Source organism: Pseudorca crassidens, chromosome 14, assembly GCF_039906515.1.
Source record: "Pseudorca crassidens isolate mPseCra1 chromosome 14, mPseCra1.hap1, whole genome shotgun sequence".
Lineage (NCBI taxonomy): Eukaryota > Metazoa > Chordata > Mammalia > Artiodactyla > Delphinidae > Pseudorca > Pseudorca crassidens.
In genome coordinates this window covers 69,957,322-69,982,611 of record NC_090309.1, presented here as the reverse complement: position 1 = coordinate 69,982,611, position 25,290 = coordinate 69,957,322, and the positions used below count along the sequence as shown (strand labels likewise).

Below are 25,290 nucleotides of genomic sequence, written 5' to 3'. Positions count from 1 at the left end.
AGGAATTTAAGTGTGATTCCCAAAATGCACTTGGATTCAAGTCCGTATGTATATAAGGTAAAGGGGTAGATAGATATAGGACAGGCGTATATATGCAAGTAAATATATATATGTATATGTATGTGTGTATGTGTGTGTATATATGTGTAATATTCATGTTAAGCTCCTAAATTGTTAGCCAGGCATAAAAGGCCTTTGGCCCTAACATACATTTCCAATGTTATTTTTTTTTTAATTGAAGTATAGTTGATTTACAGTGTTGGGTTAATGTCTGCTATACAGCAAAGTGATTCAGTTATACATATATATATATATTGATACATTCTTTTTTTAATATTCTTTTCCATTATGGTTTATCATAAGTTATTGAATGGTCCTCTGTGTTATACAGTAGGACATTTTTGTTTATCCATTCCATATATTGTATAATAGCTTACATCTGCTAACCCCCAACCTCCCACTCCATCCCTCCACCAACGCCTGCCCTCTTCGCAACCACAAGTCTGTTCTCTATGTCCACGAGGCTGTTTCTGTTTCGTAGATAGGTTCATTTGTGTCATATTCTAGATTCCACATGTAAGTGATATCATACGGTATTTGTCTTTCTCTGTCTGACTTACTTCACTTGGTATGGTAATCTCTAGGTCCATCCATGTTGCTGCAAATGGCATTATTTCATTCTTTTTTATGGCTGAGTAGTATTCCATTGTATATATGTACCACATCTTCTTTATCCATTCATCTATCGAAGGACATTTAGTTTGTTTCCGTGTCTTGGCTATTGTGAATAGTGCTGCTATGAACATGGGGGTGCATGTATCTTTTCAAATTAGAGTTTTGTCTGGATATATGCCCAGGAGTGGGATTGCTGGATCATATGGTAATTTTTTTTCTGAGGAACCTCCATACTGTTTTCCATAGTGGCTACACCAACTTACATTCCCACCGTATGTATAGGAGGGTTCCCTTTTCTCCACATCCTCTCCAGCATTTGTTATTTGTAGACTTTTTAATGGTGGCCGTTCTGACCGGTGTGAGTTGGTACCTCATTGTACCATTTGATTTGGCATTTCTCTAATAATTAGCGATATTGAGCATCTTTTCATGTGCCTATTGGCCATTTGTATTTCTTCTTTGGAGAAATGTCTGTTTAGGTCTTATGCCCATTTTTTCGACTGGGTTGTTTGTTTTGTTGTTGTTGAGTTGTATGAACTGTTTGTATATTGTATATTTTGGAAATTAAGTCCTTGTTGGATGCATCGTTTGCAAATGTTTTCTTCCATTCTGTAGGTTGTTTTTTCATTTTGTTTATGGTTCCAGTGTTATTTCTTGTTAGTCTCCTTCCCATGCCCTTCACTTAAGTCAAACTGTACAACTATCCGTTCTTTATGGACGTCACACGATTTACCACACCGCATCCTTATCTCATCATATCCTGAGTTCAGACATGACCTTCTCCATGTGGCCTGCTCTAAACTCTCCTCCCCCACCACACACACACCTCTGAGGGTAAATCATTCCTCCAGCTCCTGAACCTCTTATCACTTTATTACCTCCCATAGAATTCATCAGCCTATAAGTTATTATAACTATGGATGTTTCTCATTCCCTGCTTATCCTGCGAGCTTCCTGAGCACATTCTTCATTTCTGACCACGGTTTTGTCCCCAGGGCCCCCAGCCACTGCTCGGTGGCCAATATGTTTGTCATACAAGTAAGTAGCTGCTTAGCCACATCATAGCACATGCCTAAACTCAAGAGATAAAATAGTAGCAGGCTATGGAAAACAGTTTGGGGTTTCCTCAGAAAGCTAAACATAGGATTATCCTATGGCCCACCAAGTTCCACTCCTTGGTATATACCCAAAATAATTCAAAACAGGCATTCAAATAAAGACTTGTATATGAATGTTCATAGCAGCACTATATACAGTACCCAAAAGATGAGACCAACCCAAATGTCCATCAACAGATGAAGGAATAGGAAAATGTGGTGTATCCACACAGTGGAGTATTAGTCAGCCATAAGAAAGACTGAAGTACTGGCACCTGCTACAGCATGGGTGAACCTTGAAAATATTAGGCAAAGTGGAGGAAGCCAGACACACAGGTCACATTTTATGATTCCATTTACGTGAAATATCCAGTATAGGTAAATCCATGGAGAGGAAGCAGATAGTGGTTGCCATGGGCTGGCGGGAGTGAGGGATGACTGCTTAGTGGGTACAGGTCTCTTCTGGGGGTGATGAAAACGTTTTGGAACTAGATAGAGGTCATGGTTGGACAACACTGAGAATGTACGAAGTGCCACTGAATTGTGGACTTTAAAATGCTTCCTTTTATGTGATGTGAACGTCACCTTGATAGTGGTTGTCATAGTGTTTTTAAAAAACAGTAGTATAAAGGCATTTCCCTTTTCCCTTCATAAAAACCGAGCTGATTTTTTTCTAATAAGATGGTATAATATTTTATCCCAACTATCAACAGATCCTAGAATGGATGAAGTATGGGTTTCACCTCCACCACAATCCCCTCCTTACTCCCAGATCATGTCGCCAGGGGCTGTTTCACGCCCTGAGAGTAACTGCCCACCTGTGGCATCAGGTTCACCCAACACCAGCAGACACCTCTCCGAAAGTGGGGCCACCTTCCAGCTCCCGAGCCCTGTGTCCAGGCGCCCCACGGAGGAGACTGGCAGTCAGGCTCCACGGCTGCTACTGCTGAGGTTTAGGGCAAGGATGGCCTTTTAATATCTTTGTCCAAGCTGAATTGTTCTACTTTGTCTCAGTTTTCCTGGAAGACGCTCCTTTGCTTTCAGAGGAGACAAGAAGCCCACCGTCTGTTCATCTTTGTTTTCAGTTCACAGGCTGAAGCTGGCTGACATCAAGGTCATCGGAGCCCTGGGTGATTCGCTCACGGTGAGTTACTGACGGTGGAAGGAAGGGGCAGGAGAGGAGACGATCTTGGTTAATAGGAGAATCTCACTCCTGGACCTTAAGCGTTGCCGTCTCTGGTCCCAACCTCAGTCCCTCCCCACCTCCATGCCCACCCTGGAATCCGGCATTCCCTGGCCCATCGTGTTTTCCCACCTCCATTCTAACCTCATCCTTCCTCTCCTAACATGGGAATGAAGGAGAGAGCAGGAAGTGGGGGGACCCCAGAAGGAGCCCCTGAAATGAAAGTAACCTAGCCCAAACCGCACAGCCTGTCGGTGGTGGGGTGTAGGGCCCCTTCAAAGACCCGGTGCTTTGTTTTGTCCATGTAGGAAAGCGAAGGGAAGGTCCCAAGGGCAATGGGATGATGGGACAGGAACGAGTACTAATGGGGGAGGGGTGAGAAAACCGGGGTCCGTGGAAAAGACAGAGGTACTAACGATGACCCAGCCTACGTCTGCAGGTGGCTGTGGTGACCTCCCAGGCCCAGCAAAAAGCTATCCAGAAAAAGCAGAATCAGGTCCTTAGAGAGCCAGGGTAGGGGGGCTCTGAAGCTCTCGAACTTCAGGTCCACAGTGACTCATTACAGAGGAGTCCAGCTGCTGTTCTCTGGATCAGTAGAATTTTCCCTCAAATACCAGCTGACACCTTTCATGTCTGTGGCCTCTTCACATTGATATGATCTCACTCAATATCCTCAACGAAATCCTGGGCCATATGACTCTCCTCAAACTGAAACCAACAAAGGAGGTGAAGCCGGTTGAAGCGAAGTGAGTACCGCAGCCAATAGCTTGTAACTGCTGGGTGAGGACAGGACTCCCAGGTCCTGACTCTGAGGCTAGAATTCTTTCCCTGCCCTGTAGCCGTCTCCTCCATGACCCCTCAGGTACTCTTCACCCCGAAGGCCCTATAGCTCCTAACCTTCTGGGAAGGACAGGCAGCACGGCTCATCCCAGCCACTTCCTGCTGGGTGTGGCCTGACGCAGCTGGAAATGCCCTGGCCGTCCAGTGGTTAGGACTCAGCGCTTTCACCACTGTGGCCCAGGTTCTATCCCTGGTTGGGGAACTAAGATCCCAGGAGCCGAGGCATGGCCAAAAAAAAAAAAAAACACAAGAAACAGAATCAGCCCAGCTGTTCAGGACTACCTGGGGAGGCAGCAAGGCTCCTCTCCCGGAGGCCAGCCTTCCCCACAGGCTGCCTGGGAGGCTAGCCCTTGGCATGACCTTTGGAATGGCTCTGCTGGGAAATAACGTGCTTTAGGCAACGGACGTGCACCTGCAGAGTGTGTCAGGGTGTGGTTTTAAAAGACCCCGCTCTTTCTTTAGCTGAGGAGTAGGTACGTGGCGTTTCATTTTAATTTTTCCAATTGTACATATGTGAGACCTATTCACATCAAAGGATTACAGGATACTTCCCTTTCTGATACAGTTCACGACTTAAAAAATGAGGAAAATGGGGCCCTGAAATGTGTCCTCTGGAAAACTGTACACTGCAGTATAATTTTCAGAGCGCTTCTGCCAGGCTAGGGTCCGGGCAGGGTTTCTTAGGGTGAGGCTGCCCTTGGAGGGCCCCAGAATTCCCAGTGGGAAGTAGCACTCGTTTCTGACGAGGCAGGATGCAGGTCAAGACGTGGTGCTCTCAAGACGCTAGATTCTAAAGTGCCGGACATTCCGGCCCGGCCAGGACGAGAACACAGACCCTCTGGTGAGCAGGCAAGGAAATCACCCCCTTGTGGTTCCCTTTCAGGCAGGTAATGGGGCTGGATCCAAGCCTGGGAACGTCCTGGACGTCTTTACTCAGTATCGAGGTCTGTCCTGGAGGTAAGTGCAGGCGTGGCAAGGCCCAGAGACGCCCCGTCGCAGGGCAGGGGAGGACCCCTGAGCATGTAGAAAACAAGTTCTCTAGCAGAAGGATGAGTCAACCTAGTGCTTTTCCATGAGAAATTTCTAGGTTTAATTTAAGGAAGGTATTTATCAGCTTCCCCAAACCAGATATTCCCCCAAAACAAGCCAGGACCTGAGCAGGAGTTTAGGAGAAAAACTACTCAGACGTTTGGGTTGGAAAAGTTTGGGCTTGCCTTTCTCCCTCTGGGCAGTCACCTCAGCAGGAGGCAGCAGCCTTCAGAACCCGGGTTGCGTAGGAGCCCCAGCTGCCCGCTCTGTGTGACCTTGGGTAAGTTATTCAACCTCTCTGAGCTGGTCTCATCTTTGACACAGAGACAATAATACTGCCTTAGCATTGCCGCGAGGCTTACAGAGAATTTAAATGCCCAGCACAGTGCCTGACACAAAGGTAGGTGTAAATGGTAGCTGGGATCACTATTAAAGGGCCTTCATTTTACAGATGATGAAGCACGGCTCAGAGAGGGCAAGTATCCTGTCCAAGGTCACACAGTCAGATGGTAAGAGAGCAAAAGGTAGAGTAGATGGCTCCTGACCCCTAATGCAGCACACCCCCCATCATGTGTATTTTGTGCAGGCTTGTTCCTGCTCTGCCTGTAGTCAAACCCAGGCAGCCCCAGGCTGCGGGGAGCAGCGCTCCTGCTTCACCTCTGCTATGAAAGCCCAGCTCATGCCAAGCGGGAGAGGGCAGGTTCGGTGTTCCCTCAACCTGGAATCCAGCATCTCTGGCACCAGCTTGAACCTGAGCGTTGAATCCCTGGCATCCTCCCTGGCGATGCTACACAGAGTTAAACCCCAGACGTTTTGAGAACCTTTGAAATGTTCCCAGACATACTTGGCAGAGAATGAGGGGATATGGAAAAGTAGGGAATCCAATCAACTCTGGAATGCTGCTTATTTTCATGCCTAGAAACCCATCCAACTTTGATTTCCTTGGAATTTTAGAAGCGGCTCAGAAGATGGGTTGCTCTCTAGAAGATACCCTTTAAAAACCGGGTTTTCCCCAAGCCAAACAGGACAAGAAACATGAAGGCAAACTTTTTTTTTTTTAATAATAATAATGCACAGCTGCAGTGGCTAGTCGGCGCTGGGCTGGGCTCTGCATCCAGGGAAGGGCCATTTCCCCTTTGGAAGATGGGGCTGAAGAGGCCCACTTAATTCCCCTGCCTCAAGGTCAAAGCTCAAAGTCAGCCATGACGGTTTAAGCCAGTTTTTTGTTTGGACGTTCTGGTTTGTGGGGCAAAGGAGAGAGAAGTTGCTGTATTCTGGTTTTTCAGTTTTTATACAAAAATAATGAGGAAAGGGCAAGCCCCAAGCCCCCAGGGTGTTTCTCAGAAGGAGCAAGGTCTGTCTTGGTGGTGTCTGAGGTGTTTCAGCGTCGCTGGCCGTTTTAACCTTCATTTTCTTTTTTGTCCCCACGACGACGCAGCGCTGGCGGCGATCAGAACCTCAGCAGCGTCACCACCTTGCCCAGTAAGTACGCGCTCCCGGGGGTCCGAGGCGGGCTCGCCGCCGCCCTGCGCGTTTCTGCAGCTCCCCCTGGCGGCGGCCGCGGGCTTGGCAGGGAAGGGTGGCAGGAAACAGCAGCGTTCGGCAGGGGGCGCTGCTTCCCCGAGGCGGTCGCCCTGCTCTGTTGCTTGAGAGCGATTAAAGCCTTTTTTTTTTTTTTTTAAGAGAAATTGTATTTGTCCGAGGAAGGAAGAGAGTAAGAGGGAAAGAATGCTCAGGCCAACCCTTAGTGCAAGTTATTATTAAGAAATGATTGAAGAAGGAAATAAAGGAAACCCATGTTTGCTTTGCCTGTCATTCAGAGCAGAACACCTTTCGGGGAGGCGTTGATCTAGGCTTGGGCTGTATTACGCACCACTGCATACAAAGACGTTGAATTCCTGGTGTTGGTTTAGGAAACGCTGCTATTGCAGCAGTGATGATGAAATTACCTTGTTCAGGCTCTGCAAACACAGCCATATTTGGGGTGCAACCTTTTCTTTAAATTACTTCATCAACAACCTGTTCGGAATGATTTTTTTAAGCCTGACTACATTCTTTGAATGGTCTTATTCATCTTTTTATTCTCCTTAGTGCATGCACAGTGCTTGTTCTTAAAGTACGCGTACAAAAAAATGTTACAATTGAATTATTTTCCCTTAAAATCTTCTGGCTAACGATTTTGCCTGAGAGGAATTTAATCGGTCCCATTCTCATTTACTTTTCTCGTAATTATCCCTCTGTAATATATCTTTAGCAGCTAAGAAATTATTTGAGCTTTAAGTCACCGAGACTTTGATGATAAAGGTGGTTTGATCGCCACATGGGCAGAACTGGTTGGATTTCATGCGTGTTATCTGTTCTTGCTATTTGCAAATCCTGTTGATTTTAAGTAGGTACAGTTCTGTGGCACGAGTACTTCCCATCTTCCTTATTTCTAGGTCCACACACAAGAGCTAGGAATAAGCTCCGCCATCTCTAGCAGACGATTTGGGTTGTGTTTGTGAATGTAATTGGGCTATGAGCTGGGCCAGCATACACAACTTGCTGGGCTCTCTGATTCCCATGCTATTGTGGTTGATAACATGATTGGAAATCATCTGACTCAAGATCTTTCACTAAAATGATTTATAAAATATTAAGACAGCGTCATCTGGGTGGACGCCCTGACACGCTTAGCCCAGCAGTGGAACATTGCCTGTTCAGACTTCCTTACCAGAGTTGTGAAGACAGATTGGCTGTAGGGACTGGATAATCCATGGAGAAATAATCACGTGGCAATGTGTTGGAAAGCTTATGAGAACATAGGGTCAGAACAGAACCTCGGTTCAACTCCCTATTCAATGTAATCCAGCAAATACAGCCGTGCTGGGTGCTTGGGAAACAGGAGAATGAGGTGAGGTCCCTGCCCTGATGACATCACTGAAGTCTCTTTAGGGACACGTCTCCCTAAAGACAGACATGTGTACCAATAATTATAGCCATGTACAAAGTTTAGGGGAAAATAAATAAGAAGGCTGTTACCCTGCCTTTTGAAAGAGGGCTTTAAGAACTGGAATTCATCGGATAAGAAAAGGGGATTGAATGTTCCTGGCAGAGGTAATTGTGTGCACCAGCAAGTTCTTGTCCTGTCCAATGAGCAGTGCCTTCTGTGACATTCCTGATAGGTACCTAGCTAGCCAATGCTGGATGCTTCCAGTAATGGGGAGTCTGGGACAATCTCTTCCGTTTTCAGATAGCTCGAGTGATCTCGCAGCTCTTCCTTCTATTGAGTAGATCAGAGTAATTGCCATCCATTGGTACAATGTCCCCAGAGCCACAAGGAATGAGTTCAATCCATCTGTGTTGTGTAGGCCCTGTAGCAGTGCTTGGTTGGAGAGAGTGCTCTGCTGGATGGCATGATGCCTGAAAGTCCTGACTGATACCTAGCCAGTTCCTTTCCCACATCCTAGTAGATTGTAGGTCTGGGGAAAGTACCCTCTAACACGAGCTGAGAGATCAGGTTCTAGCCTAGGATTCTATTCTTAATAATGTATGACTTTTAACAGTTCTCCTAACCTTTCTGAACTTTAAGTTCTTCTTAATTCAGTGCATAAACGTTTATTGAGCCCATGCGAGGCTCAGGGCTGTATACAGACCCTGCTCTCAGGAGTTTTCAGCCAAGCTGGGGGGGATTGCAGAGTGAAAAGTGTAGCTCCAGCATGGTAAAGGCATTAGAATGTGTGAGATTGAAAAGATGGACCAAATCAGCGAGCAATTAGACTGACCAAGGTGGATGGTGGGAAGAGAGCCTAAAACTCGGAAATGAAAGAGGAGACATAAGTATAGAAATAAAAAGGATTATGAGAGAATACGTTGAACAGTTGTAGCCATACAATGGAATATTATTTGCCAGTAAAAAAGAATGAAGTACTGATACATGCTAAACATGGATGAACATTGATAACTTGCTAAGTGAAGGAAGCCAGTCACAAAGGACATGTTGTATTGTATGGTTCCATTTATATGAATGTCCAGAATAAGGAAACCCATAGAGATAGAAGGTAGATTAGTGGTTGCCATGGGGCTGGAAGAAATGGGGAGGGACCACTAGTGGCTACGGAGTCTCTTCTGGGGGTGATGAAAATGTTCTAAAGTTTATGGGGTGATGGTGGCACAACTGTATGAATGTACTAAAAGCTATTGAATTGTACTTTAAATTGGTGAATTCTATGTTATGTGACTTATATCTCAGTAAAGCGATTACATATTTAGAGAAAAAAGCAAAGCACCCGAGAGCAGCACCTTAACCAGACTGGCATTTATCCAGCACTAATTCATCGAGCGCCCTTGTGTGCCGCACACGTGGTCCGGCATCAGCCTGCTGGACGTTTTGTTTTGGGGGCCAAGCGAACAGTAAGGGTGAGGGCTGTGGGGCGGGCGCTCTGCTTTGTCGCCAGCACCCCCGGCACTTACCAAAGGAATCTGAAGATTGCCTTGGGGCAGTGATGACGAACATCTTTTCCTTATATTTCCAGACATCCTCCGGGAATTCAACCCTTCCCTGAAGGGTTTCTCTGTTGGCACTGGAAGAGAAAACAGTCCTGGGGCCTTCCTAAACCAGGCCGTGGCAGGAGCCCGAGCTGAGTGAGCAGTGGAGCCTTGCGGGTGAACCACACGGGTCCCCGGGAACTTGGTCGGGGGCTTAGCCTAGACCAGGGTGTATGGCTAAAGGCTCCGGATTTGGTCCAGGGGGAGGATCTGAGGGTCAAAGGCTGGACTGGACGGGCTCTCTTGGGGGTGTCCTCTGCCGTGGGACACGGAAGCCTGCTGGCTCACCCACCAACCGTGCCCCCAGGAGCTAGTCACCGTTGATTCTGATGCCAGGTACATGCTTTGAGCAAATTCCTTTGCCTCGTCTGTAAACCTTATGTTCACATAAGACAGCAGCCGTAGGTGGACTCACGGAGCCCCAAGTCTCACCACTCTGTTAATGCTCCGTCTGTCGTGTCACCTTCTCCCTCTTCCTCAGACTTGCTTTTTAGGAGGCTTTTTCAGGCTCCATGCTTTGCATCCTTCCTGGTTCATGGGAAGAGCACCAGTCCTGGGGCCAGCGGGAGTGGGGGAGTGTGTGAGTCTGAGCCCTGGTTTCTCCCCTGGCCTCTCTAAGCCTTAGCCTCTAAGAGATGGGGCTGAACCTCTCCCATGCGCCGGCTGGGGGGCTCAATGCCGTGTTTTTCGGTGTGTTTTTTTAAACATCTTTTATTTCTTTAATGTTGTATCTATCTGTTTATTTATTGGCTGCATTGGGTCTTCGTTGCTGTGCACGGGCTTTCTCTAGTTGCGGCGAGCGGGAGCTACTCTTGGTTGCAGTGTGCGGGTTTCTCATTGTGGTGGCTTCTCTTGTCGTGGAGCACGGGCTCTAGGCCCGCAGGCTTCCGTAGTTGTGGCACAAGGGCTCAGTAGTTGTGGCACACGGGCTCTAGAGCGCAGGCTCAGTAGTGGTGGCGCATGGGCTTAGTTGCTCCGCGGCATGTGGGATCCTCCCGGACCAGGGCTCAAACCCGTGTCCCCTGCATTGGCAGGCAGATTCTTAACCACTGCGCCACCAGGGAAGCCCTCAGTGCCATGCTGAAAGTGAAAGTTCTGGTGAGCTGTAAATAGCACAGACAGGGTGGTGGTCCCAGCAACAGTGCAGCAGGGCTGCAGGACCCACCTGGGGTAAACTGTTAGCGAGCAACAGGACCACTGAGTCGTGGGCCAGGGGCACTGGATGGAGGGTTCCAGAGAGCGGGGTCAGCTTTCCTGGGTCCTACAGCTCCATTTCTCCCCACCATCCCAGAACCCTGAGTACTTCTTTGGGTTTGCTGCCAGTCAGAGAACCAGTGAGTGCCACATCCAATGTAGGAAAAATAAATGGAAAGGTCCTTTTTGTTTCTTAGTCCTCTATTTCTTCCAGAACAATCACGAACTTTACTGTGTAGTTCCTAGGGATTCCTATGTTTAGGTTCCTAGATCCCCGACATCATTCTCCCAGCTCTCAACACCATCCTGAATCTACGAGTCCCTGACTAGAGTAAATCTTATTTATTCAGGACAGGAAAGGGGACAGATTATTTGCAGCAGAGATCATGCGAAACCTAATAGGTTTTATAATGAATTCGGTGGCTTCATTTTCCTTTTGGTGGGGCGGGGGTGAAAGGCTACAGAGTTACTGCTTAAAATTTTAGGCTTCCGTTAATATTACCTTAATCTTGCTTTTTTCCAAGCGTATTTCAGCTGGTGGTATAAGAGGAGAGGCAGTTCTAAGCATGATTAGGTCAGGAAGGCATCCAAGAACGAAAGCTTAGCTGAAAGCATAAATGTAATGAAAAATGGAGTGTGATTCACATGGCCCCGATTTCTTCCCTGATTTCCCCAAGGCCTTGGGGCTCGTTCGTGTGAGTCATTTATTTGTCCAAGCATGTCCTGTGTTGTAGGGAAGAGTTGGGGATGATTATTCCAGATTATTATTACTATTCCCATTACAGATGAAGAACCTGTAGCCCAGAGAGATGAAGTGGCCTGAACAAATGCCTTATCTCGACCACGTGGTCTGTCATCTTTGTGCCCCAGGCTTTACCACAGGTCCACTAATGACCCTTCATGTGTATATAGCCGTGTGCAGTTACATAGTACCCTCACGTTTGTTATCTCTTGTGTTCTGAACAGTAACTGTGAGTTGGACAGAGCAGAGGCTCAGATGCCCATGTTTTCTGAATGATGATCTTGAGGCTCAGAGCGGCCAAGTAATCATCCAAAACTCTGGTCCGTAGAAAGAACAGCAGCCCTGCTAACTTCAGAGCGATAGATGAGGAAACTGAGGCTCAGAGAGGTGAAGGGGTTTACCCAGAGTCTCCACCCAGGTGATCTGATACCTAGCCTATTATGACTAAGAGCAGGCCAGTTGGGCTAATACTTAAGAGAGGAAGAGGGTGACAACTAATGTTTCCTGCTGAGTCCTGTGCCAGGGACTTTAGTGATGGTGATGGTGGTGATGGTGACGATGGTAGAAATAATTCAATGGGTTGTTTCTAATATGGATGTTTACCGTGTGCTCTTTTAAGTTCTTTCTGGGCACCTTATTTAATTCACCCAGCATCTCTGTGAAGAAGGTATGCTTGTCATCCCCATCTTCCAAAGGAAGAAACTGAAGGTTTGCAAGGTTAAGTACTTTGCCGAGGTCTCACAGCTGGTCAGGGGTGGAAGCAGGATTCAAACCCATATGCTGCCTGGCACCAGGAGTGGCTCTTACCCCACGGGGCTGCTTGGCTCGTCTCTACTAAGACCCATTAAGATAGGGGGGGGCGGTTATCTCCTATCTTTTGGATGAGAATTTAAGTCACATTCCCACAGTTAGCAAGAGGCAACTAAATGTCACACCCAGGTGTGTCTGACTCAACCATGTCACGTTGAAAGTGAGGGCACCCTTGCGGCTGAGGTCTTGGCACCTGCAGAGATAGCCATGTGTGGCATGGAACACTCATAGGCAGCCCTCTGTTTGTCTTGAATGAGCCTGGCTTGGAAGAGAAAGAAAACTATGAACTCCAATACGCCAATCAGAAAACAGTCCCGCTAACAGTCACCCCCTCATATGTAGGGTGCTCTGCCCTTCCCAAGGCACACTCACGACTCCCACCCCCAGCAGAGACTGAGTGGGGAAGGAGCTGTGTGACAGGGCATGGTCTTCAGTCCAGTTTTCCTGCTACATATTCCCGATGTCTCTGCTAAGTCCCCTCCCGACCCCGGCTTCACAGCCCCCGCTGGTCACATGACTTCTTCCTGTGTGTGCCTGCAGGGATTTACCTGTTCAGGCCAGGAGGCTGGTGGATCTGATGAAGAATTACAAGGTAAGTCTAGGGGAGGTGGCACCTGAGACCGCTTGAGGTAGGATGCCCAGAGGAGGGAGTGGGTGGGAGGATCATAGGGACAGAGAGGGTCAGCTCTGGGGTGGGGGTGGGGGGGACAAGGCACATGGGAATCCAGAGAGGCCACCTTTAAAACAACAACAAATGATTTAGCATCTGTGACCTCTGACCTCAGGACCCACAAACCAAAGAGCAGAAATGATCAATGTCCCCACTAAACCCTCCTGTGTGTGAGGACCCATCCCTACAGCATTCAGCTCTTTGTATTTTCCTGGACTTGACTCTGGAGCAAGGCTTTTACTTGTTTGTTTCCTGTTCATTTCAGGATATAAATTTTCAGGAAGATTGGAAGATAATAACCCTGTTTATAGGAGGCAACGACCTCTGTAATGTCTGCAAAGACCCGGTAGGTCTCCAGGCCCTCACCCAGGACTCCTCTGGGAAGGATTTCCACCCCGGGTCGCTGGAGCAGTGCAGCTGGGTTGGGACTCGGCTGGCAGTCGGGCATGGACCCAGCCTGGGCCACACAGGCACCGAAACACAGGCTCTGTCTGTGATGAACTCACACTGCCAGGGCAGGGAGGTACAGACAACTCACCATCCTGAGGTGTTTCTAGAGCTGGTCTGGGGTCAGAACTGCCGTGGGATTTGGGGGGCTGGGGGAGGGAGGGGCGGCGTCAGAGGTTTACAGAGAGCAGGAGACTTTCCAGCTGGGCCAGACACATGAGCAGCTTTGTCGGTGGTGGGTCTAGCTGTGGCCTGGGAGCACCTGTCCCAAGGGGTGACCCTGCCCGCCAGACCCCTCAAGGCCTGTCTTCCTGGCATCAAAGTCACCAGGGTCTGGGGGTTTCAAGCTACAATGCGAAGGGCCCACAGTGGGGCCTGGGGGCTGCTGGCTGCCAGGGTGGGGCGGGGCGGGAGGTGGGACCATGGGTCCCTCCCCCACTTCCCTTGAGGCTTTGACCCATTTGGCAGAGCAGGCTCTTGGCTAAATTTCATTCAGACACTGGGTTCCACTGCTCTTTTAAAAAGTTTGAAGACCACAAGTATCGAGATCAGGGGAAATCACCATTAAAATGTATTTATGCTTGGTGGGGGGGTTTGCAGGACCCTCTTCCCCTCTCATAATCTCCTTACGTGATTTGATCGAGCTTTCGCTTCCCAGGCACTTGAGGTTCCATCAGAAGTGATCAGCCCCTAGGACCAAACAGTGTTCAAGCTGTAGGAAATCTTAGAGGTCCCCTGCTCCGACACCCCAGTTTAGAGGGGCCCAGAGGTGTGATGTGCTGTGGCGAAGGCCCCACATCTAGTTGACGTGAAGTGGATCCAGAGCTTTCCGTAGCTCCATGCAGAAGAAAGAGTGTTTCCCTGAGGGTCACAGCCTTCACCTCAAGCCTGAGGACCGTGGGGTGAGGGTGGAGGCGAGGGCCCCAAAAGATAGCCTGTGTTTCAGTGTTGCCCATTCTGCCTGAAATACAGGGAGGAGGGGACCCAGGAGAGGAAGTGGTCCTGGTCTACCGAGAGGTGGGGCGATGAATGGGGTTAGAGACATTTCCTCTTCCTGCAGGTCCGCTATTCTCCACAGAAGTTCGTGGACAACATCGGGAAGGCTCTGGATATCCTCCATGCCGAGGTACAGAGGCCAGGCCACACGGCCTCTGGGCAGCTCAGCCGCAGGCTTCCTCCTTGGGCCTCAGTCTTAGCCTGGAGGCAGCTCTGGCTTCCTGCGGAGACCTCCCTGCCAGGTCCGCTTCTCCTGGAGACCAGCGCAGACCGTGCTGTCAGTCCTGGCCCCAGCAGCCTGAACATATGCGTCAACAGGGAGCTGGGGGTTGGGGGGGGGGGGGGAGAGGGGTGAAGGCTGTGGCTGGGGCCAGATGAAAGGCCACAGACCTGAAACGCAGCAGGAGACACCGGCCCCAGCCCCAGGTGAGAGGCTGGAGCAGCCTGGCCTCGATCCTCTTGGGGACGGACCTTGCCTTTGCTCAGGTGCCTCGGGCGTTTGTGAACCTGGTAAAGATCCTGGAGATCATCAGCCTGAGGGAGCTGTACCAGGAGAAGAATGTCAGCTGCCCGCGGCTGGTCCTCCGGTGAGTTGGAAGTTCTCCACCTATTCCTGAAAAAGCCATGGGACCCTCAGCAGAGAGTGACTCTGGTTAGTTAGAAAAACCAAGGGCAGGAGTGTGAGGAGTGCTAAGACCCCGTGGTCTAGCCTGGAGGAGACACCCCAGGACAGCCTTCCCGTACCCTCGGAGTTCATGCGTTTGCAACCCAACGTGCTGCCATTGCCAGACAGCTCAGGACACCCTTCGGTCCTCCAGGGAGGGAAGAATAAAACATGACGGATGGAACGAGCCTCTGTGGGCCAGTCTCACTGGCCACCGATAGGGCCTCCTTCTAAGTGTGCCCTGCCCCCTCCCAGAGGCCCAGCTCCAGGACAGAAGGGGCCTCTGTTCAGCATGGGTGCTCCAGGCTGGGCATTCAAAAAGATAGGGCTATTGTCACTTTCTAAAAGACAGGGTGGTCAAGTCAGAATCAGCATGGTCTAGAGGACGGTCTTATCCCCCGCCAGCAAGAGCCCGAGCCCTGGCCCCGAGAGGCCGCCTTCATGCCCAGCCTTCAGAGCCAAAGATGGCTCCCCTGCTAATGTTACCCAGGAGCCTCAGGAATAAGACGTCCTTCTACCCCAAGCGTGAACCGTTCCTTCCTGCAAGGTCGCCTCCGGACCATTAGCCCAGATCACAGTGGCTGTGCCCCCCACCCCCTTTCTCCCTTCCCCAGCTCTGTAGAGGCCTCCACCACTGCCCTGAGCGCATCACGGGATAATGGCCCGTGTGCCTCTCCCCCCAAGCCCTGAACTCTGTGTCGGAGTCACTGCCAGCACGGTGTAGGGGCTCTGTGGCTGTTTGCTGAATGACTGAATGAATAATTCACAAGGGCCAGATTTGCTCTGGGAAGTGAAGGGGTATCTGGGCTGTTCCCTGGAGATCCATGCCAAACCAGCCCTGGGGGCCTTGACTGACAGGTCCCCTGCGGAAGGCCTGGGGATGCTGTGGGCAGCGGGAGGATGGCTGCAGGGTGACACATGCCTGTTAGCACAGCTGGTGTCAGGCGTGCTATTTTCGGCTGCTGACTCATCCCCTACTCCCACTCTCTCCAGTCACTGGGCCCCACGGGGGGTTCAGCTTGTTCATTCCGTTTCAGAGCAGCTCACCCAAAAGTCTCTGGCTGCCCATCACTGCAAGGTCTTTAGACAATTAAAGCTAAAGTTTCAGAGTCCAACCTGGAATGGCCAAGTCCCTGGCTGTGGGGTTAGGAAGACTCAGGGTCACCTTGTCCTGCCACCTCTCCAGTGCCCCGCACTCCCTGGCTCTCAGCTGTCCTGCCTCAGTGGCTGTGCTTTCCTTGGTGGCCCTGAGTCTACGCTGAGCCATCCTCACTATTATCACCTCCTCCCCCTGGACCAAAAGCCCAGATCTGCAGGTTGGCTAGTCAGGGCAGAGGTGCGGACTGGACAGAAGCAGCTCAACTAGGGATTAAGAGCTCAGGTTCAGACCAGGCAGACTTGAGTTCAAGTCCTGGCTCCCACACTCAGCATCCGTGTGACCTTGAGAAACTAACCATGCTGAACCTCAGTTTTCTCATCTATAAGATGGGGATGATGAAAATACATCTTCTAGAATTGCTAAGAGGATTAACCAAGTGAATACCCATAAAGCTCTTCGCACAGTAAACATTCAGTGTGTGTTAGCATTGTTATTATTGTTGTCACTGTTATTTAAAGGAGGCATGCCTCATCTGTACCACACTGTTATCGAGCATTCATAAGGTAACGCAGCTCCGTAAAAGTCACTCCTGCAGGTGTCAGACGATGTAACTACTTCATTTTCATGGGCAAATCCAGGTCTGGGAAATTTTCTTCACTTCCATCTGGTACAGTTGACAGGTTAGCCAGCCAGGGCCCTGTTAGCACAGGCTTCTGGTACCTCCGAGTTAAATATATTCTGAATCTCAAGCCAACGCTTCTGCATCGTGCACTCAGCCGGGGGTCCTGGCGGATGGGGCATCTCTTTGGTTTGGCCTGCAGGAAACTGTGTCCCTGTGTCTTGAAGTTTGATGATAACTCAACAGAACTTGCCTCCCTCATCAAAGTGAACAAGAAGTATCAGGTAAGCCGGGAAAGGGTTCCAAGACTGCACAGCAACTGCTGTGTGGTTTCATCCCTCTGCTTAGAAAACCAACAGACACTTAGGTTATGTTGACCCCGACTGTGTGTGATGTTACCACTGACCAGTTTGCAGATTTTAATACTTCCCCCTGCCCCCCGCCGCAAGACAGCAGGTTCAATGTATTTGATTCAAGTTACAGAGCCGAGTCACTGAACACACGTCCCCAAATCTCAGTTCCCGGCCTTACACGAAAATGAGTATTTCCAATTGTCCACGGAGAATGAGTATGAGGCTCTGACTCCTGGGGACGGGGTTGGGGGAACTCTTGCCGCCCAAGAGAGTCTGGAGGATTCAGTGAAAGAACATGCATTCCCTCTGCCCTCCCCTTCGGGGGGGAACAGGTGTTATTGGGGTGCACAGGGAGAAAGAAAGTCAGCAGATGCTCTCCCAACATCCTGTGGGGTGTTCCTTTTAGGCCTTCCTCCATCAAATCTTTGACCAGAGCAGCTGACTCCCTTGACTTTCTTGAGTTCTCCCCCAAATAATCATCCAGTCACTCGAGAGAGCAGTGGTAGTCTCCCAGCTCTTCTGAAGGGGGCTGCAGACAGCTTCCAGGGTGCATCCATCCTTCAAGTCCATGGACTCCCTGGAGCAGAACCCTTCCCTGCAGCCTCTTTCAAGGCAGCCGTATCTGCCAGCAGTGTCAGGGCTCAGGGGAATGAACCTCTGTTCATCGTCCTCTGAGGCCATCCCCCAGCCCTGTGGGTGACTCCCCAGCTGCACTTCCTTCTGCCGTGAGCAGGTGCCTCTGTCTCAGGTGAGGAAGCCCATGCCTCACCAGGAGAGGGAAGGCAGCCGAGGTTATGGCCACGAAAGCAGACCTTTTCCAGGTGCGGTTTGGGTGCAAGCAACAAGCGCTTATGCGATTCTGGTTAATTTATTATTTATTATTAATCCAGATGTATTATTTAAGCAGAATGCCTGGAAGAGCTAAGGTCAGAGGCCAAGCCACCAGAAATGGCAAGTCTTGGAATTCTAGGAGCCAAGCCATGAGAATAAAAGTCAGGCCAAGGAACTAGTCCAGTGGAGACACCCTGGACACCACTGTCACTGCTCTTCTAGGACCTGGATGCAGCTGCCACCCCCAGCAGAATGGATTCTGTGCTGTCCCTCTGCCTTTCTATCGCTAGCTTCCAAACCAAAGCCTGAAGCGGGAGCATCTACTGGGGGACACGTGGGCACGTGTGAAGGGCATTGGGAAAGCCAGCATCTGGGTTTCTCACCTTCTGCAGTGCAAGTCAGGCTGGTCTTCACACAGTGGATTTTTTTTTTTTTTAATATAGGAAGTGGGTCCAGATGCTGGGCAACTAAAGAGAAGGAGGACTGTTCACAAAAATGGCCTTCACTGACCTCTGTAGATTGGCCAGCTGTTGTTCCCAGGTCTGATCTTGGTTACCATGGAGACCCTGATCTAGCATCCTGGACAAGCTCACAGCTCAGCCACATGACGCCGTCATGCCCTCTCTCTGAATCCTCTGACTCTCTACTTCCTGCTGAAGCTATCATTCCATCCTTCTCCTTGGAGGTGCTCATTGCTGTTAATAACCACCGTGTGCTAGGCATTCTCCACACTATTTCCTTTATTTCTCAAGAGGTGCGAGGCTCCACTGTGAGCCATTATGGCTGACCCACGGAGGCACTAGCAGCCCTGAAAGGGACTTAGGGATGGCCCAGGCCTCGGTGAACATCCTCCACTTACAGATGAGGAAATAGAGGTCCAGAGAGGGAAAGCATCTTGCTGAAAGTCACACACCTAGTTAGCGGTATTGCACCTTCTGCCTTCCTCAAGGCTCTGCGTGTAACTGGAAGAGACTCCCCCCAGGAGGTCAGAGGTGAGGTATCCCCAGCATGTGGACTCTTTTTCTGGCTGACCCTGGAAAAAGACGGTGTTCTTGATGTCATGATGTCTTCTGAAGTGACTGCTGTAATGTTCTGGGTGTGGAAGCCTGACTTCCCCCCCCAGCCAAGGTCCTGGTCCAAATGATGGAAACCCGGCAAGCAGTGAAATGGCAGAGTCTGGGAGAAGTGGGAGCCAGAACTGGGGTAACTCGTCCTTCTGGAACTGAGCCCAGGTGGAAGCTATGAAAGTAACAGCTCTGTTACCTCCTAGACGGATCTGAGAATCTCAAGTGTGCACACACAGGAGCACACGTGCTCACACTCACTTCATGCATGAGTGATATAAATAGGCATTAAACGTCATTGTTGATTCACCTTTGATTTTCTGAACACATGTAGGACAGAAATAAATGTAAGTGTTCTCCAAAAAAGTCATTTAATCAAATTTGTACTCACCCCACTTCCACCCTAGTCTTTAATCAGAAGCTTTAAAAGAGGATCAAACTGATGGACTTGGATTTTTCTTTTTTCCCAGCCTAGGTCAAATAGATGCAAAGGCAGCAGAGGTTAGGGGCAGGGGTTGAGATAAAGCCTGATCTGAAGAGTAGCTGGCTCCTGCCTGATCAGTTGGGATTTTGCTGCAGGTTGATTTCACTCAAAAGTCAGACTGTTTAATTCTGCAGTGGAGAAAGAGTTCCCAAAGACCGGGCAGATGCAGAGAGAGTCTCCTGACCCCTGTCCCCCTTCCTCCTGCAGGAGGGGACTCACCAGCTGGTCGAGAGTGGGCGATATGACACAAGGGAAGATTTTACAGTGGTCGTGCAGCCGTTCTTTGAAAACGTGGCGATGCCAAAGACCCCGGTAGGGCCTCATGTATAAGTGGGAGCCACAGGTGTGCCCAGCTGTCTGAGCACCATGTGTGTTATGCGACGTCCCTATAACACAGCCCCTCTATTCTGTCCTGTGACCAGGAGGGGTTGCCTGACAGCTCTTTCTTCGCTCCTGACTGTTTCCACTTCAGTAGCAAGGCTCATGCCCGCGCAGCCCAGGCCCTGTGGAACAACATGGTAAGAGGACCGAGGTAGGAAAAATTATTCTCCTTCTGATAGGAAAAAGATTCCAGGAAGCTTTCAGAGGCCCATCACTCAGGCTGTGTGATTCCCTGCACAGCGATGACGATAAAGCCCATGTCCTCCGTCCCGCCCTCCCTTCTCCGGCCTCACCCTGCATCCTGGCTTTTCCATTCTTGCCACCCCTTTCTCACTCTGCATCCTCCTGCTTCTTGGTTTAGCTGGAACCTGTCGGCCAGAAGACAAGAAGGCATAGGTTTGAAGACAAGATCAATATCACATGTCCCGACCAGGTACAGTGAAGAGCGCAGCCTTGCCAGGGGTCTACCTAAAGCCTTTTTCCCAGCCTTTCGAAGTCTCTCATTAACGTTTCTCAGTTCCTTCCATCCCAGCTTCTCACCCCCACCCCCAGCTCTGTTCACCTACCCACCCATTCCAGACTCCAGTTAGCCATCCACAATGCCCCATCTGATTGGGCCGTGAAGGGTGATAGCCAGTGGCCGGGAGACCCTAGAGCTCGCCTCTGTCTCTCCATGTCCCAGCAAGCCCTGGCATAAGTCTGCACACGGCTGTCTCCAGCTGGGCAGAGGGACATGGCAGGACCAGCCAGATCTCATTTTGAAGGCCAGGGGTGGGGAGGACCTCAAGGGCGGGAAGGGACAGAGGATACCCCATCTCCACAGAGCCACTGTCCCCATGGTAGGATGGAAAGAGTGAGGGGCTGAGACCTAGAAGAATATCTTCTAGGATGGAGGTGGGGTTTGGGGGTGGGAGGTCCATTGGAAACCGGAGCTAAGAAAGCAGACATTCAGCAGAAAGGCAAAGCAGATCTCCGAGTTCATTCACAAATGATCAGAGAGATTCTTGGACCTTTGCAGCTGCTCCCTCACCTCTGTCAGTTCCCCTAGATTCCCAGAGGGGTCCCAGGCCCGGCACGGGAACCCACTGATCTGGGGCTTGCAGGGGGCAGGACCTCAAAGCACCTGGCTTTTCTTGTCTGGGCGGGAGGCGCCCAGGCTGCTGCAGGGCGGGAGTGGCATGGGGTGGGAAGGGGTCCTGCGAGTAGGGGACATGCTCTTGTATTAGCAGAAAGGGAGGCTCTGCTGGGAAGGGGCAGCGTGGGGAAAGAGAGGTGACCCAGCCACCTCAGCCAGTTGGGTGGGAGGCAAAGAGCAGAGGTGCTCCTTCCTGGGAGCCGTGCAGGGTTTATTCCGGTTGTTCAAGAGGTTTGCAGAGACGGCCGGGTACGTCCTGGGAGGGAGCCCAGGGGTCAGCCTGGTGGCAGGGGGCTTGGGAACGTGGAAAGTGTTTCTGCGCACCGGAGCAGAGCAAGAGGCAAGTCAGCTTGCTGCGGTGGCTCACCCTCCCGCTTCCCCTCACAGGTTCGGCCATTTCTGAGCACCTACAAGAACGCTGTGCAGGTACCCGCTTGTTGCTTCCTTTCGGCTCAGCCGCCAATGCAGTGGGCGGCCCCCGAGCTGGGACCAGCCCTGCAAGGCAGGGTGGGAATGTGGGCAGGTGCTCCCGATGGGCCGTCGGGGGGATTCACACTCTTCTGTGAAGTCCATCCACCTACACCTTCAGACAGTGGGGAGGGCAGAGGAGGAGCCATTGATAACAGCACAGATAGGGGGCCAGCCGGTCAACTCTCAGCCTCTCCAGACGTAAGTCAAGAGAAGCATCCCTCTCACAAGGCTGCTGCAGAAGCAGGGCTGGCATGTGGTGGGCTGGGTCGTTTCGTTGATGCCCTGATTTTTACACTGGATGGTGGGGGCCGTGTGCGGGGGTCTGAGCTAGGTTAGCAGATGGAGCCCAGCCAGATTCTCAGAATCACCCAGGGAGCCTTTTTCAGATGTCCTGCTAGGCCGTCCCCGGGGTAGGGCCCAGGGATCTGTGTTTGTTAAAGCTCTCTGGTGAGTCTGATGCCAAGCCAGCCTCTCTGGCCCCTGGCAACCCTGAGATTCTGGGATTCATTCTACACCCCTAGGGTCACGGGAGCCAGCTGCCGTGCAGTGACAGAGCCCCTTCTGCCTCGCCGCCCACCTCAGGTAAGCCCCCTGTGGCACGGCAGGACCCAGGGCCCCTCCACAAGAGCTCACTTGTGGCCAGGGCTTGCTTCCTGTCTGGCTGGTCGCCTGGGACGAGTCCCTGCTTTGTCCCTGTCTTCTGTAGTGAAGTCTGACCCAGCAGGACCCAAGGCGGCCAGGGTCCTTCCGATTCAGCCCGCCGTTGGGAGCACATGCGGAGTAGCCACAGGAGCGCCGCCCTCAGTGGCCCGGCCTGGGGTGTGACCTTGCCCGGGCCCGGAGGCGGGGTGTGTGGTGCCCAGGAAGGCCCCAGAGGGAGCCAGCTCTGCGGGTTGCCCTGCGGCCCCAGGCTCTGCAATCACTGCTGCTGCCTGCCATAGGGCTGGAAAGTTCCCTGGAGTCTTTGGAAGAGACTTGGGGGCAGGGAAAGACCCAACATGACTATTCCTCAGATTCTTGGTGGAAATCCGGAACCCAGCTCTAAGTGGGCCGTGCGTCGGGCTCTGCACCGCATCTCGGATGGGCCAGCGGCCATTTGGTCACGCACTCAGGTCACAGCTGGTGTCCCACGTGACTGCTGGCACCAAAGTGGTGGGATCCCACTGTGCCCTAGCATCCCTTTCCTCCTCCCCCTCTCTCTCAGCACCTCTCCCTTCCCATAGGCCCAGGATCGTTTATTGTGCCTCTGATGGGGAAACTGTTTTCATCTAAGCTCTGCCTCTATGGCGCCATGGACGCTCAGTCCTGCACAGCCGAACACACACGCGGGTCGTGTTTCTGGTCTTGCTTAAAGCAAGAAGCCCTGGACTCTGACTGCAGCTTCCTTCGCACAGACTCAAGTGTGTCTGTTTGTCTTTCCAGTGCACACCCTGAGACCTGCAGACATCCAAGTTGTGGCCGCTCTGGGGGATTCTCTGACCGTAAGGACGCGTGGGCCCCACGTGGCTGGGGATGGCTGTGTCGGCTCCGGGTCCCCGTCCTCCTGACCCCAGGGCCTGCGCTCCTGGCCTCTGCATTATCCCACCCCTCCTTCCTGACTCTGTCAGTCTGAGTGCAGGACAGTGGTTTGATTTGGCAGCCACTTTCTCCATCAGGTGTGCGAGGGGGACTCTTTTTCAGGAGCGAACTGAATTGTCTCAGGCAGTAGAGGTTTGGAACACCTAATGTCACCTTTTGAACCATTGCAAAAATATGTCATTTTGACTCAAAAACTCTCCTAAACCTAATGTGGCTGCTCTTTTCCCTTGGGATTATACTTTACGAGCAGCTCCAGCCTTCACATCCATTTCGTCTTTGCCTCTGCCCCAAAGCAGGAAAGGCTCCACAGCTGTGGCAAAAGCCCTGCTCTTAAGTTCCAAGAAATGGGGCCATCGTACCATCCCCAGACAGCACTTTCTGGCAGCACGGCCAAGGCCGTGAGATTGGCCCACAGAACGTCCCAGAGGGAAAGAGGAGAAATGTGAAGTGTACGAGAAATCTGTCCGCTGGGGCCCACGCAGTCTATGGGCTCTTCCTTCCTGCGTGTGAAGGACTTAGGAGCAGAATGCCGCTAATAATATTGTAAGTGTGTCACATTTATAAAGCACTTCAGAGGCTTCAAAACTGTGTTTGCAGCTATGATCCAATTTGCTCATCAAAACAATCCTGTGAGATGAGCAGGGCATGGCCTCAGCTCCATAAGGAGGCAGCTGAGATTCGAGGAAGCCACGCAGCCAGGGAAGCAGCAAACCCGGGCGTTCTGGCTCCCAGGGCAGCGTTCTGCTCACGCTACGTTGCGTGCGCGGAGAACACCTTGGGAAGCCCTGCATATACACAGCCTCCCTTTTCTCTTGACTTGCTGATTTTCCTGTGGATTTTGATGTGTTTTCAAAGGCTGGCAATGGGATTGGCTCCAAACCGAATGACCTATCTGACGTCACTACTCAGTACCGGGGGTTGTCATATAGGTAATGTTAACCCATGACCCCCTCCCACCCCATGCTCACCCGCAGAGATCGGCCGGGGGTTTGTCTCCTATAAATGCATAAATACCAAAGAGCAAGGACCAGGTCTGGAGGGGGCTTTCAGAAGGAAAACCTATATATTTCTGCCAAATGTAACAATTTGGTGAGTAGAGAGGGTATTTTACTGCTAATAACCCTTTCCTTTTAATTGTGCAGAAGGAGCACATCAGGGTACTTATCAGACTTCTGGGTCAACAGATCCAACATGAAATGCACCAGAAAAGCACCGAATCTCTGAGTCTTCACCTGCCCGTTTGCGTGTATATGTGCACACGTAGATTCTCCCATGTCTCTTGTTTACTGTCTGTATGTATCGATTCATGTTGTTTATTCATGTTCTGTAGCCACACCTCTGCCTTTATGTACGTGCACACGTCTGTACAGAAAACTCCGAAACGCAGCGCCCGCTTCAGGCAGAAACAGCCGAGACAAAAATCACAACCAATAGGCGTTGCCAAGCCCCTCCCATGTGCCCGTATGATGGAGGCGGGTGGGTGAGAGGAATATATGGGAAGCACAGGCAGATGCTTATGCCCAGTTGGCAAGTGTTATTTAAAAATAAAAGATGCCTGAGTGCCACAGGACTATAGAAGAGGGAACACCCAGCCCTGCCAGTTGGGATAGGAGGGCTTCCCAGAGAAGGTGGTAGCCAGTTACGCCTTGAGAGATTAGCAATTTGGTAGGCGAGAAAGGGCATTCCAGGCAGGAGGTAAGAAAGCTTAAGACGTGTCAGGAAAGTGGTTGGATGTGGATATTCTAAAGTTTCTTTCTTTCCTGATAAAGTTCTTGTTTACGAACCCTTCACAGTCATTGGCGATTAGCTCAGGATTCAAAACCACTAGAACACGGCCTACCACAAGAGGGCAGAGCGCTGATGAGAGGCAGGACAGCTCAGGCCGGCCCCCTCCCTTTCCTTCCGAGAGGTTCAAATGAAAGGTTTCTTCTAAGAAAGCGAGAGGGAACGGAGTGGGGACGACGAGGACAGTGCCAGAGAGAAAGTTTTTCCCGGGTGAGAGAAAGGCATCCTCACTCAGCCAGGAGCCACCCACAGAGAGGATCCAGGGCGTGGGTAGCGTGAGGACATCACCCTGCCTAGAGCTGAGCCAAAGGCCTCGCAGCTCCCGAGGTCCCACACACCCTCCGCCAGGTGGGGGGTCTCTACCGGGCTGCCGAGGGACAGAGTGGAGGTTGCCTCCTGACCACTGGGCCCCAGGCTTTACTGAGGCTGCAGCAGAGAGAAAAGCCAGAGGGAGAGCAGGAAAGCAGAGCTTATTACAGTTGAAAAAGCATGAGGTTGTGGCCGCTTTACTTAGTCTGAGCTAAAGAAGGCCGTGGCCTCACATCCTAGTGTGGGAAAACAGAAAATACAGCAGACAAGCCAGCCAGCGATGACGCTGGTGTAGTCAGGGGAGTGA

General features: G+C 51.0%; 1 protein-coding gene across 1 annotated transcript in view; it reads left to right on the top strand.

Annotated features, from left to right (window-relative positions):
• PLB1 (phospholipase B1) overlaps window positions 1-25,290 on the top strand; it is a 201,933-nt gene that overhangs the window by 135,251 nt on the left and 41,392 nt on the right. The window contains exons 23-38 of the mRNA XM_067703362.1: window positions 2,858-2,916; window positions 4,679-4,752; window positions 6,263-6,306; window positions 9,339-9,447; window positions 12,638-12,689; window positions 13,033-13,113; window positions 14,275-14,340; window positions 14,697-14,797; window positions 16,795-16,876; window positions 19,532-19,636; window positions 19,747-19,842; window positions 20,067-20,138; window positions 21,228-21,266; window positions 21,833-21,893; window positions 22,734-22,792; window positions 23,745-23,818. Coding sequence (XP_067559463.1) covers window positions 2,858-2,916; window positions 4,679-4,752; window positions 6,263-6,306; window positions 9,339-9,447; window positions 12,638-12,689; window positions 13,033-13,113; window positions 14,275-14,340; window positions 14,697-14,797; window positions 16,795-16,876; window positions 19,532-19,636; window positions 19,747-19,842; window positions 20,067-20,138; window positions 21,228-21,266; window positions 21,833-21,893; window positions 22,734-22,792; window positions 23,745-23,818 — 1,174 coding nt within the window. The remainder of the gene's footprint in view (window positions 1-2,857; window positions 2,917-4,678; window positions 4,753-6,262; window positions 6,307-9,338; window positions 9,448-12,637; window positions 12,690-13,032; window positions 13,114-14,274; window positions 14,341-14,696; window positions 14,798-16,794; window positions 16,877-19,531; window positions 19,637-19,746; window positions 19,843-20,066; window positions 20,139-21,227; window positions 21,267-21,832; window positions 21,894-22,733; window positions 22,793-23,744; window positions 23,819-25,290) is intronic.